This window comes from Platalea leucorodia, assembly GCF_965183815.1.
Source record: "Platalea leucorodia genome assembly, chromosome: 26".
Taxonomy (NCBI): Eukaryota; Metazoa; Chordata; class Aves; order Pelecaniformes; family Threskiornithidae; genus Platalea; species Platalea leucorodia.
The window spans coordinates 377371-387858 of NC_138848.1; the positions used below are offsets into that span (position 1 = coordinate 377371).

General features: G+C 70.7%; 2 protein-coding genes across 7 annotated transcripts; both read right to left on the minus strand.

Annotated features, from left to right (window-relative positions):
* Positions 1 to 194: 194 nt before the first annotated feature.
* On the minus strand, positions 195 to 2985 carry QPCTL (glutaminyl-peptide cyclotransferase like). Of its 5 annotated transcripts, none has more exons than XM_082333684.1 (7): positions 2758 to 2985; positions 2057 to 2197; positions 1677 to 1964; positions 1189 to 1341; positions 915 to 1014; positions 558 to 669; positions 195 to 418 (listed from the first exon to the last, which is right to left on the minus strand). In XM_082333684.1, the coding sequence occupies exons 1-7, from the start codon at positions 2968 to 2970 to the stop codon at positions 211 to 213; spliced, it is 1215 nt and encodes a 404-aa protein (XP_082189810.1). In that variant the 5' UTR covers positions 2971 to 2985; the 3' UTR covers positions 195 to 210. The 5 variants fall into 5 exon arrangements, with proteins under 5 accessions (XP_082189810.1, XP_082189811.1, XP_082189814.1 ...); XM_082333685.1 differs by having other exon boundaries at positions 558 to 674; XM_082333688.1 differs by lacking the exon at positions 1677 to 1964.
* On the minus strand, positions 2982 to 9706 carry FBXO46 (F-box protein 46). Of its 2 annotated transcripts, none has more exons than XM_082333677.1 (2): positions 9642 to 9706; positions 2982 to 5695 (listed from the first exon to the last, which is right to left on the minus strand). In XM_082333677.1, exon 2 carries the CDS (start codon positions 5628 to 5630, stop codon positions 3783 to 3785), a length of 1848 nt encoding a protein of 615 aa, XP_082189803.1. In that variant the 5' UTR covers positions 5631 to 5695; positions 9642 to 9706; the 3' UTR covers positions 2982 to 3782. The 2 variants fall into 2 exon arrangements, with proteins under 2 accessions (XP_082189803.1, XP_082189804.1); XM_082333678.1 differs by lacking the exon at positions 9642 to 9706 and adding an exon at positions 8751 to 8816.
* Positions 9707 to 10488: the final 782 nt, after the last annotated feature.

The following is a 10488-nucleotide window of genomic DNA, read 5'->3' on the forward strand; positions in this document are numbered from 1 at the left end:
CTGCTCCGGCTGATCCCCCATGGCCCCAGTAGTGCTCCCCGCAGTCCCCACGGACCCCAATAGTGCTCCCTGCCGTCCCTAATGGCCCTGGTGCTCCCTGGGATATCTGTTCTCTGTCCCCACAGGTCCCCATGCCTCGCGTGTCCCTGTCCCCAGGGGTGTCCCAGTGGTAGGTGACAGCACAGGACACAGCATTGGTCACCAAGCACTTTACTGGTGGCTGTCAGTGCACTCCAGGGCTGCCCGGAGTCCCCTGGGGGGGACAGCGGGGCTCAGAGCTGCAGGAACTCGGCCACGAAGGCAACCAGGATCTTGCACAGGTCCTCTACGGTGGGGGGGTGCAGGTTGTCCTCGGTGTCCTCGAGGGTGTGCCACACGCGCGGGAAGGGCATGGGGATGAGGTGCAGCACGGGGACACCTGCGGGGACACGGGACGCGATGGAGGACGTGCTCCCCCCGCGGAACATCAGCCCGCAGGACCCCCACCGCCCACCCTGCGGCTTGCCCCAGCCACGCGGCGTGGGGACGCGGGGACGGTGCACCCCAGGGGACGTCACCTCGCTGGAGGAAGGGGATGTGGTCGTCCTCTACGGGTCCAGGGGCCGGGCTGAGGCGGAAGAAGGGCTGGTCCTGGGGGGGGGCACGCAGCAGCCCCAGCCGCTGCAGACGCTGCTCTGCGCCAGGAACATGGGGGACGCGGTGGCGCAGAACCTTCTGTGCCGGCCCCAGCCTCCTCCCTGTCCCCACCCCAGCCCCGTTCCCGTCCCACCTTGTTCCCCACCCGTGTCCCCATCCCCACATCCCACTTGTGCCCCATCCCCATCTGTGTCCCTGCATCCCGTCCCGTCCCATCCCCAGCCCTGTCCCCATCCCAACCCCATCCCCACCCCTGCGGCCCCGTCCCCATGTCCCACCGATGGCGACGAGGCGCAGGAACCAGTGGTGGGTGCGGGAGAAGTGGCTGTGGATGGCAGGGTGGCGGGCGCCCAGCAGGTCCAGCAGCACCAGCAGACTCTGGGGACACCAGCATGGCCGTGGGGACACCAGCCTCAGATGCCGTGGGACTGTCCCAGCTGGGCCAACGCAATGTCACCACCCTTGGGTGCCACCAGACCACCCCACTGCCATGCCACCACCCTTGGGTGCCACCAGACCCCCACCACCACCGCAGGGCTCGGTGCCACTCACCATGGCGGTGATCTGGGTGCCGCGGGGCCCGTGGGGGCTGGCGGCCATACGTGCCGCCAGGTGCCGGGCGCCGTAGAGGGAGTCAGTGGCGCTCCAGTCCTCAAAGGCTTCCTCCCCATCCAGGAACAGCAGCTGCAGCGTCACCTCCGCACCCTGCCAGGACCCCAGCATCGAGCAGTGGGGAAGGGACCCCAGCCTCGGGGGGAACCCGGGCATCTGGGGGGGGCGGGGGGGGGGGCGGGGGGAACGGGGGACACAGGTGGCCTGGGGGGTAGGGTCAGGAGGGACCCGTGTCCTACAGGGGGACAAGAGGGACCTGGGTGTCCTGGGGGAGATGCTGGGGGGGACCCGGGCATCCTGGGGGGCATCCAGGGGAGACCCGGGCACCCAGTGGGGACCCAGGAGTCCTGGGCTGGGGTGGGAACGGGCCTGGGAAGGACCCCAGGCATCGCGGGGGATTCCGGGCCCCGAGGCTGCCCATCACCCACCCTGTCCTTGGCGCGCTGCAGGGGCCGGTCGAGGGCGGCTGCCAGCTCCAGGAGGATGGCGCAGGGCACAGCTGAATCGGTGGCCCCCAAAAAGAGCCGCTGGCCAGGGCCAGGGGGCAAGACCTTGGTGTCGTAGTGACAGGCGAGGACCAGACGGCGGGGGGCGGCGGGGGCCACTGTGGCCACCACGTTGGTGAAGGTCACTGGGCCCCGGGGAGTCGCCGCTTCGAAGGCATCAAGCTCCACGTGCCAGGTGGCCCCCAGGGTGCCCAAGCACCCCACAATGTGCTGCGGGGACGGGAACCCCGGTGGCACGACGGCACCCTGGGGCGGGTGCAGCGGCACCCTGGGGTGGGGTGGAACGTGGGGGGGGGTCTTACCTGGCGGGCGGCACGGCTCCCAGGCCCCCCCGGCACCCGTTCCCGCAGGAGGGGCAGCAGGAAGGCATCCCACAGGCGGGCGGGATCCAGCTGCCCCAGCAGCGCCCGCAGAGCCGGCTCCGAGGGGGGGCCGAGGGAGGGCTGGGGGTGGGGGGGGGTCAGTGTCTGGGAGGGGTGGGGTCCCCCAGGGAGGTTTGGGGGTCCCTGGAGGGGTCTGGGGGCCCCTAGGGAGTTGGGTACCCTGGGGAGGGGCCCTGGGGGACGTTGGGGGGCTCAGGAGATGTCTGGGTGCCCCTGGAGGGGTCTGGGGTGCCCATAGGTGCGTTAGGTGCCCCCATAATGGGGTCTGGGAGGGAGCTGAAGGTCCTGGGGGATGTTGGGGGGCCCTGAGGAGCCCTGGGGGATGTTGGGGGGCCCTGGAGGGGTCTGAGGTGCCCGTGGATGCACTGGGTGGCCCCGTGATGGGGTCTAGGGGGCCCTGGGGGTCTTGGAGGGGGCTGAAGGCCCTGGGGGATGTTGGGGGGTCCTGGGGGAGCGTGGTCTGGGTGCCCCGGGATCCATTGGGTACCTCCACGATGGGGGCTGGGGGCCCCGGGGAATGTCGGGGGGTCCCATGGGGTCTGGGGGCTCCCGGGGACAGCGGAGACATGCCGGGCACCCCCTCCCCGAGAACCTCCCCTCCCCTCCGCCCCCCCGCTCACCGGGCCAATGCCGCGTTCCCCGCCGGGCCAGGCGACGTAGAGGAGCGCGGCAGCAGCCGCCAGCGCCAGGAGCGGCAGCAGCGGCCGGCGGCAGCGGCGGGACCGCGGGCAGAGCCCGGAGCCCGGCACCGGGAGCGGCACCGCCACCGGGCCGGGAGCGGGACCCGAACCCGCGGCCCGGGCCCGGCGGGAGCCACCGGCGCCCTTCCGCATGGCGCGGGGGCGGGGCCTCCTCAGGAAGGGGCGGGGCCTCCCGGGGGCGGAGCCATGGAGGGCACCCGGGCGACGGGGTCGCCCTTAATAGGGCGCGGGGCGGGGCTTGCGCCAGGCCACGCCCCCTCCCCGAGAGGCGCGCGCCGGGAGGACGGGCGCATGCGCAGTGGCCACGGCGGCGGGAGGGGCCCGGCCCCGCTGGCACGTCACGCCCGCCGTCACGTCACTCTCAACGTGTGATGTCACCGCAGGTGTCACCCGGGGGGGTGTCACCTCAGACCAGGACATCACCCCAGAGACGCTACCCCGGATGGGGACGTCACCCTGCCCCAGGGAGGTCACCCCGGATGGGGACGTCACACCCGAAGAACAACACCCTCCCTGGGGACATCACCCCGGCGGGGGCCACCAGCCTCCACGGAGCTGATGTCATCCTCCACGGGGCCACCACCCCAGACGGGGATGTCACCCTCCACGGGGCCACCACCCTCCCTGGGGCCACCACCCTCCTTGGGGCCACCAGCCCAGTGGGGACCGTCACCCTCCTTGGGGCCACCACCCTCCTTGGGGCCACCAGCCCAGTTGTGACGGTCGCCCTCCACGCCGCCAGCCCCGCAACGCCGCCGCCGCCACCCCCTCTCTCCACCCCCTCCACTTTGTTCCTTTTTTGTCCTTCAAGTTTTGGGGTTTGATGAATTCTTTTTTTTTTTTTCCCATCTTCTTCTCCGCCCTTTCCAGCAACCGCCGCGGACAACCTCCCCCCTCCGTGTCCCCAGGATCCACCGCCACCGTCCCCACCGGCGCCTGTCCCTTCACCTGCCGTCATCGCGCCGGGTGGCCGGGTGTACCCAGTTGTTATCGTGCAAGCCCACCCTGCAGCCGGGCGCCTCCTTATCGGGTCTCCGGCAGCACATCCAGTAGGATCGGCCGTAAGGCAGGTCGTGGTGGTAGGGCTTGGGATGCCACCGGCACAAGGACACGTCCCCCTTCTCATAATGCTTCTTGCACTGCTTGCAGGGGTCGTCGCGGTAGAGGGGGTCGCGGTTCCAGCGGGAATCGGTGGCCTGCACCCCAAAGGTCTCGATGATGGACTTGAAGTAGTGACAGGAGCACTTGAGGGCGGCCAGCGCTTGGGTGGGCAGGTAGCTGAAGATCTTCACCATGACATGCTCCGGCAGCAGAAGCATGTACTGCCGGGGCTCCAGCAGCCGCTGGATCTTGAAGCGGATCTCCAAAAAGTCGTGGGAGACGTGACGGTACAACCGGCAAAGCGAGGGGTCGGGGACAGCCGACGGCTCCTCGCCAGCCTCCACGTCCTCCACCGCCGGCGTCTCCTCGGGGACGGGCAGGAGGAAGAGCTGCCCCGGCGGCGGGTCCTCCTGCACCGCCGCCGGCAGCCGCACCGTCTCCTCCTTCATCTTCTTGGCGCTGTCCTTGCCAAAGAAGACGCATTGGTCCACCACCCCCGTCACCACCACGTCCACGTGGAAGCCGGAGGCACAATCCCGCGCCGACGCCGACGCCCCCTCGCCGGTTCCTTCACCCACCTCCGGCTTGACGGCGGTCGCCGACCCCTCGCCACACCCCATGTCCACGTCAGGGCCGTCCCCATCCCCCTTGGGACTGGCGGTGGCCAGGAGGAACTCCACGTTGTTGGGCAGCGCGTCACGGGACGGGCTGATCAGCTGGTAGAGGTCACAGGTGATCTTGTCCTTGGCGCGACCACCAGCATTACTGCCGCCGCTCGCCGTCCCGCAGCTCATAAAGACGCAATTGGGACGCCCAGCAGCACCCGACTCGGCCACAGCAGCTCCGGCGCGGGGCTCGCGGCCGCTGGAGATGCGGAAAGCGATGCGCACCTCGCCAGGACCCGGCGCAGATGACGCTGCCGCTGTGGCGGTACATTCGGCACCTGGGCGGCACAGCCCGTTGGGCCGGGTGCCACCATGCTCCCGCTGCCGCGACTCAAAGTGGGCAACAGCTTCGGCCACCCGGCTGCAATCAGAGCCGCTCGGCGCTTTGGTTTCACCGCCGGCCGCCTCCACAAACACAACCGGGGCAGCGGGAGCGCCGCAAGGCCGGGGGAAGCTCTGCAGTGCCAGCGCCGTCCTCTGCTCCACCAATGCCACCATCTCCGCCACCGACAGCAAGTCAGGAGCTTCACTGGCAGCGGCAGACGGTTCGTCGGGATGTGGGCAAGCCAGGTCCCTGCTGCCAGTAGCCCATGCTGGGCTCAGCTTGCTCTTAGTGGGGTCATGGCAGCGCCGGCGCCGCTTGGCTTTGGAGCTATCGCTGCCCCAGTTGCCCTTTACCTTCATGGTGCTGGCACGGCCACCGGTGCCACCACCGCCAATGCCGCCACCGCACTGATGTGCCACAAAGAAAGCCACTTTCTCCTTGGTGTTGCCCGGTTTGATGACGTACCACGTGTCCAGCAGCACCCGACCTTCCTCCGCCGACGCTGGGGGAGCCGGGGCGGCATCGGTGGGAGGCGGTGGAGTGTTTTCGGACGGGGCCCGGGCGCCGGCAGGCTCTTCGGTGGGACGGCAGGAGAAGGGTTTCTTGGTGGAGCTGGGGCCAGGGCATGGTTTGTTCTGGGAGTAGGTGCCGAAGGGCCGCGGGCACCAGAGCTGCAGCTGGGGAAAGGCGTTGGGCTCCATCAGGGCAGCATGGCACTGCCGACACTGCCAACGCTGCCGTGGGCTGCCAGCGCCCGTGCCCAGGCCTGCCGGGAGAGAAAGAAGGGTTCATGGTGGGGATGGGGTGGGGACAGCGGAGACAGTATGGGCTGGCAGGGCCAGTATGGGGACAGTATGGGGCTGGTGGGGACAGTGTGGGGCTGGCGGGACCAGTATGGGGCTGGTGGGGTGAGTGTGCGGACAGTATGGGGCTGGCAGGGCCAGTATGGGGCCAGTATGGGGCTGGTGGGGACAGTATGGGGCTGGTGGGGACAGTGTGGGGACAGTATGGGGCTGGCAGGGCCAGTATGGGGCCAGTATGGGGCTGGTGGGGCCAGTATGGGGCTGGTGGGGACAGTGTGGGCACAGTATGGGGCTGGCAGGACCAGTATGGGGAGAGTACGGGGCTGGCGGGGACAGTGTGGGGCTGGCGGGACCAGTATGGGGCTGGTGGGGACCATGTGGGGCCAGTATGGGGCTGGTGGGGTGAGTGTGCGGACAGTATGGGGCTGGCAGGGCCAGTATGGGGCCAGTATGGGGCTGGTGGGGACAGTATGGGGCTGGTGGGGACAGTGTGGGCCTGGCAGGGCCAGTATGGGGCTGGTGGGGACCATGTGGGGCCAGTATGGGGCTGGTGGGGTGAGTGTGCGGACAGTATGGGGCTGGCAGGGCCAGTATGGGGCCAGTATGGGGCTGGTGGGGACAGTGTGGGGCTGGTGGGGACAGTGTGGGGACAGTATGGGGCTGGCAGGGCCAGTATGGGGCCAGTATGGGGCTGGTGGGGACAGTGTGGGGACAGTATGGGGCTGGCAGGGCCAGTACGGGGACAGTATGGGGCTGGTAGGGACAGTATGGGGCTGGTGGGGACAGCGTGGGGCTGGTGGGGACAGTATGGGGCTGGCAGGGCCAGTACGGGGCCAGTATGGGGCTGGCAGGGCCAGTATGGGGACAGTATGGGGCTGGTGGGGACAGTGTGGGGCTGGTGGGGCCAGAATGGGGCTGGCAGGGCCAGTACGGGGACAGTATGGGGCTGGTGGGGACAGTGTGGGGCTGGTGGGGACAGTGTGGGGACAGTATGGGGCTGGCAGGGCCAGTACGGGGCCAGTATGGGGCTGGTGGGGCCAGTATGGGGCTGGTGGGGACAGTGTGGGGACAGTATGGGGCTGGCAGGGCCAGTACGGGGACAGTATGGGGCTGGTGGGGACAGTGTGGGGCTGGTGGGGCCAGTATGGGGCTGGCAGGGCCAGTACGGGGCCAGTATGGGGCTGGTGGGGACAGTATGGGGCTGGTGGGGACAGTGTGGGGCTGGTGGGGACAGTGTGGGGACAGTATGGGGCTGGCAGGGCCAGTACGGGGCCAATATGGGGCTGGTGGGGCCAGTATGGGGCTGGTGGGGACAGTGTGGGGACAGTATGGGGCTGGCAGGGCCAGTACGGGGCCAGTATGGGGCTGGTGGGGACAGTATGGGGCTGGTGGGGACAGTGTGGGGACAGTATGGGGCTGGCAGGGCCAGTACGGGGACAGTATGGGGCTGGTGGGGACAGTATGGGGCTGGTGGGGACAGTGTGGGGACAGTATGGGGCTGGCAGGGCCAGTACGGGGACAGTATGGGGCTGGTGGGGACAGTATGGGGCTGGTGGGGACAGTGTGGGGACAGTATGGGCTGGCAGGGCCAGTATGGGGCCAGTATGGGGCTGGTGGGGACAGTATGGGGCTGGTGGGGACAGTGTGGGGACAGTATGGGGCTGGCAGGGCCAGTACGGGGCCAGTATGGGGCTGGTGGGGCCAGTATGGGGCTGGCGGGGACAGTGTGGGGACAGTATGGGGCTGGCAGGGCCAGTACGGGGCCAGTATGGGGCTGGTGGGGACAGTACGGGGCTGGTGGGGACAGTGTGGGGACAGTATGGGCTGGCAGGGCCAGTATGGAGCCAGTATGGGGCTGGTGGGGACAGTGTGGGGACAGTATGGGGCTGGCAGGGCCAGTACAGGGCCAGTATGGGGCTGGTGGGGCCAGTATGGGGCTGGTGGGGACAGTGTGGGGACAGTATGGGCTGGCAGGGCCAGTATGGGGCCAGTATGGGGCTGGCGGGGACAGTGTGGGGACAGTATGGGGCTGGCAGGGCCAGTACGGGGCCAGTATGGGGCTGGTGGGGACAGTACGGGGCTGGTGGGGACAGTGTGGGGACAGTATGGGCTGGCAGGGCCAGTATGGAGCCAGTATGGGGCTGGTGGGGACAGTGTGGGGACAGTATGGGGCTGGCAGGGCCAGTACAGGGCCAGTATGGGGCTGGTGGGGCCAGTATGGGGCTGGTGGGGACAGTGTGGGGACAGTATGGGCTGGCAGGGCCAGTATGGGGACAGTATGGGGCTGGTGGGGACAGTGTGGGACTGGTGGGGACAGTGTGGGGACAGTATGGGGCTGGCAGGGCCAGTACGGGGACAGTATGGGGCTGGTGGGGACAGTGTGGGGCTGGTGGGGACAGTGTGGGGACAGTATGGGGCTGGCAGGGCCAGTACGGGGCCAGTATGGGGCTGGTGGGGCCAGTATGGGGCTGGTGGGGACAGTGTGGGGACAGTATGGGGCTGGCAGGGCCAGTACGGGGACAGTATGGGGCTGGTGGGGACAGTGTGGGGCTGGTGGGGCCAGTATGGGGCTGGCAGGGCCAGTACGGGGCCAGTATGGGGCTGGTGGGGACAGTATGGGGCTGGTGGGGACAGTGTGGGGCTGGTGGGGACAGTGTGGGGACAGTATGGGGCTGGCAGGGCCAGTACGGGGCCAATATGGGGCTGGTGGGGCCAGTATGGGGCTGGTGGGGACAGTGTGGGGACAGTATGGGGCTGGCAGGGCCAGTACGGGGCCAGTATGGGGCTGGTGGGGCCAGTATGGGGCTGGTGGGGACAGTGTGGGGACAGTATGGGGCTGGCAGGGCCAGTACGGGGCCAGTATGGGGCTGGTGGGGACAGTGTGGGGCTGGCAGGGCCCCCCCCGGCTCCTCCCCCTTTGCCCCCCTCACCCCCACGCCCCGCCCCGTTTGCACACACAGAAGCCCCGCCCACCCGCCCCCGGAGGCCCCGCCCCCTCGGGACGCCCCGCCCCCTCACCGGCACCACCGGCACCACCGCCTCCGGGCCCGGCCCTTAAAGCGGCCGCGGCGCCCGCGAAGGTGGGCGCCGCCCGCCGCGCGCCGCCCCGCCCTTTTAACGACCGGCGGCGGCGGTCGTTTGTTGACAGGCCCTGCGCGCGAGGCGGCGGCCAATCAGGGAGCCGCGTTCGGGCCATGCCCATATATGGACGGCGGCAGCGCGGCGCGCCGGGGGGCGTGGTCGGCGGAGGGGCGTGGCCAGCGAGGGGGCGTGGCCGGGCGCCCCCTGCCCTCCCCGGGGCGGCGGGGACGGGAGGGGCGCGGGCACGGTCCCGCGTGGCCCCGGGGGGTCCCGCCGGGCCCCCCCCCCCCCCTCCTCCCCGGGGGGCGGAGACGCGGCGGAGCCGGTGACCCCCGTGAGCGAGGCGAGGCCGAGCCCGGCCCCGCCCCGGGTGTGACAAGGGGACACCCCCGCCCCCCCCCCCCCCGCGCGACACCGAGACACGCGCGTCCCCACGCGCGACACAGGGAGGTGCCCCCGGTCTCGCGCAAGGCGCGGGCGGCCCCGCCCCCGAGGGCGCGCCCGTCCCCGGTGTCCCGCGGGCACGGAGCCGCCCTCCCCGGTGTGTCACGGGTGGGACACGCCCGCCCCCCGGTGCGCCGCGGGCGCGGCCCCGCCCCCCGCCGTGTCACGAGTGGGAGACGCCGCCGATCCCCGCCGTGGCACGGGGACTCCCCCGCACCCCGCCGTCCCCCGGGCCCCGGCCCGACGTTACCGAGCACCGGCCCCGGGGCTCCGCCACCGCCCCGCGCGGCCCCGCCCCGCCCCGGGGCCCCGCCCGCCCGTGCCCACGCCCCCCCCCCCCGCGGCCCGGGCCCCGCCCGGTGCCGCCGCCCCTCCCCCGCTCACCGGGCAGGTGCCGGGCGCGGCCGCTCCGCCTCTCCGCGCCGCTTCCGGGGTGACCCGCGCATGCGCGCAGCCGCCGCCGGCCGCGCCTGCGCCGCCAGGGGGTCGCTGGGAGATGTAGTCCGCCGCCGGGGCCTCCGCGCATGCGCAGCGGGGGGGCACGGGAGCGCCGCCGGTGTCCCCGTCCCCCGCCCCGGGCTCCCGGTGACACCATCCCACCGCCCAGCGACACCCCCACACCCCCGGCCACCCACCGGCACCCCCCACGCCGGTCACCCGTGACACCCACCCCAGTAGCACCCAGTGCCACCCCCCCAGCCACCGGTGTCCCCCCAGGCGATGCCACAGGAGCCACTTGCGGGTGCCATGTCTTTCCTTAGGGTACAAAGCTGGGGACGCCTGGGTCCCCATAGCCCGGACGCCCCTGCGACACCCCCCCCCCAGGACCCCAAAGTGTCAAGGACCCCCTGACACCCCCCCCAGCAACCCAAGGTGACAAAGACACCCCCCCTCCAGCACCCAAAGGCTTTTGGGACACCCCCCCCCCAGCACCTCAAGGTCTCAGGGGACCCCCAAAGCCCCCTGACTCCCCCCCAGCACCCACAGGTGACAGAGACACACACCCCCCTCCAGCATCCAAAGGTTTTTGGGACACCCCCCCCCCAGCATCCCAAGGTCTCAGGGGACCACCCAAGCCCCCGACTCCCCCCCCAAGCCCCCTGACTCCCCCCCAGCATCCAAAGGTGATAGAGACACACACCCCCCTCCAGCATCCAAAGGCTTTTGGGACCCCCCTAGCACCCCAAGGTCTTGGGACCCCCCCCCCAGCACCCCAAGGTCTCAGGGGACC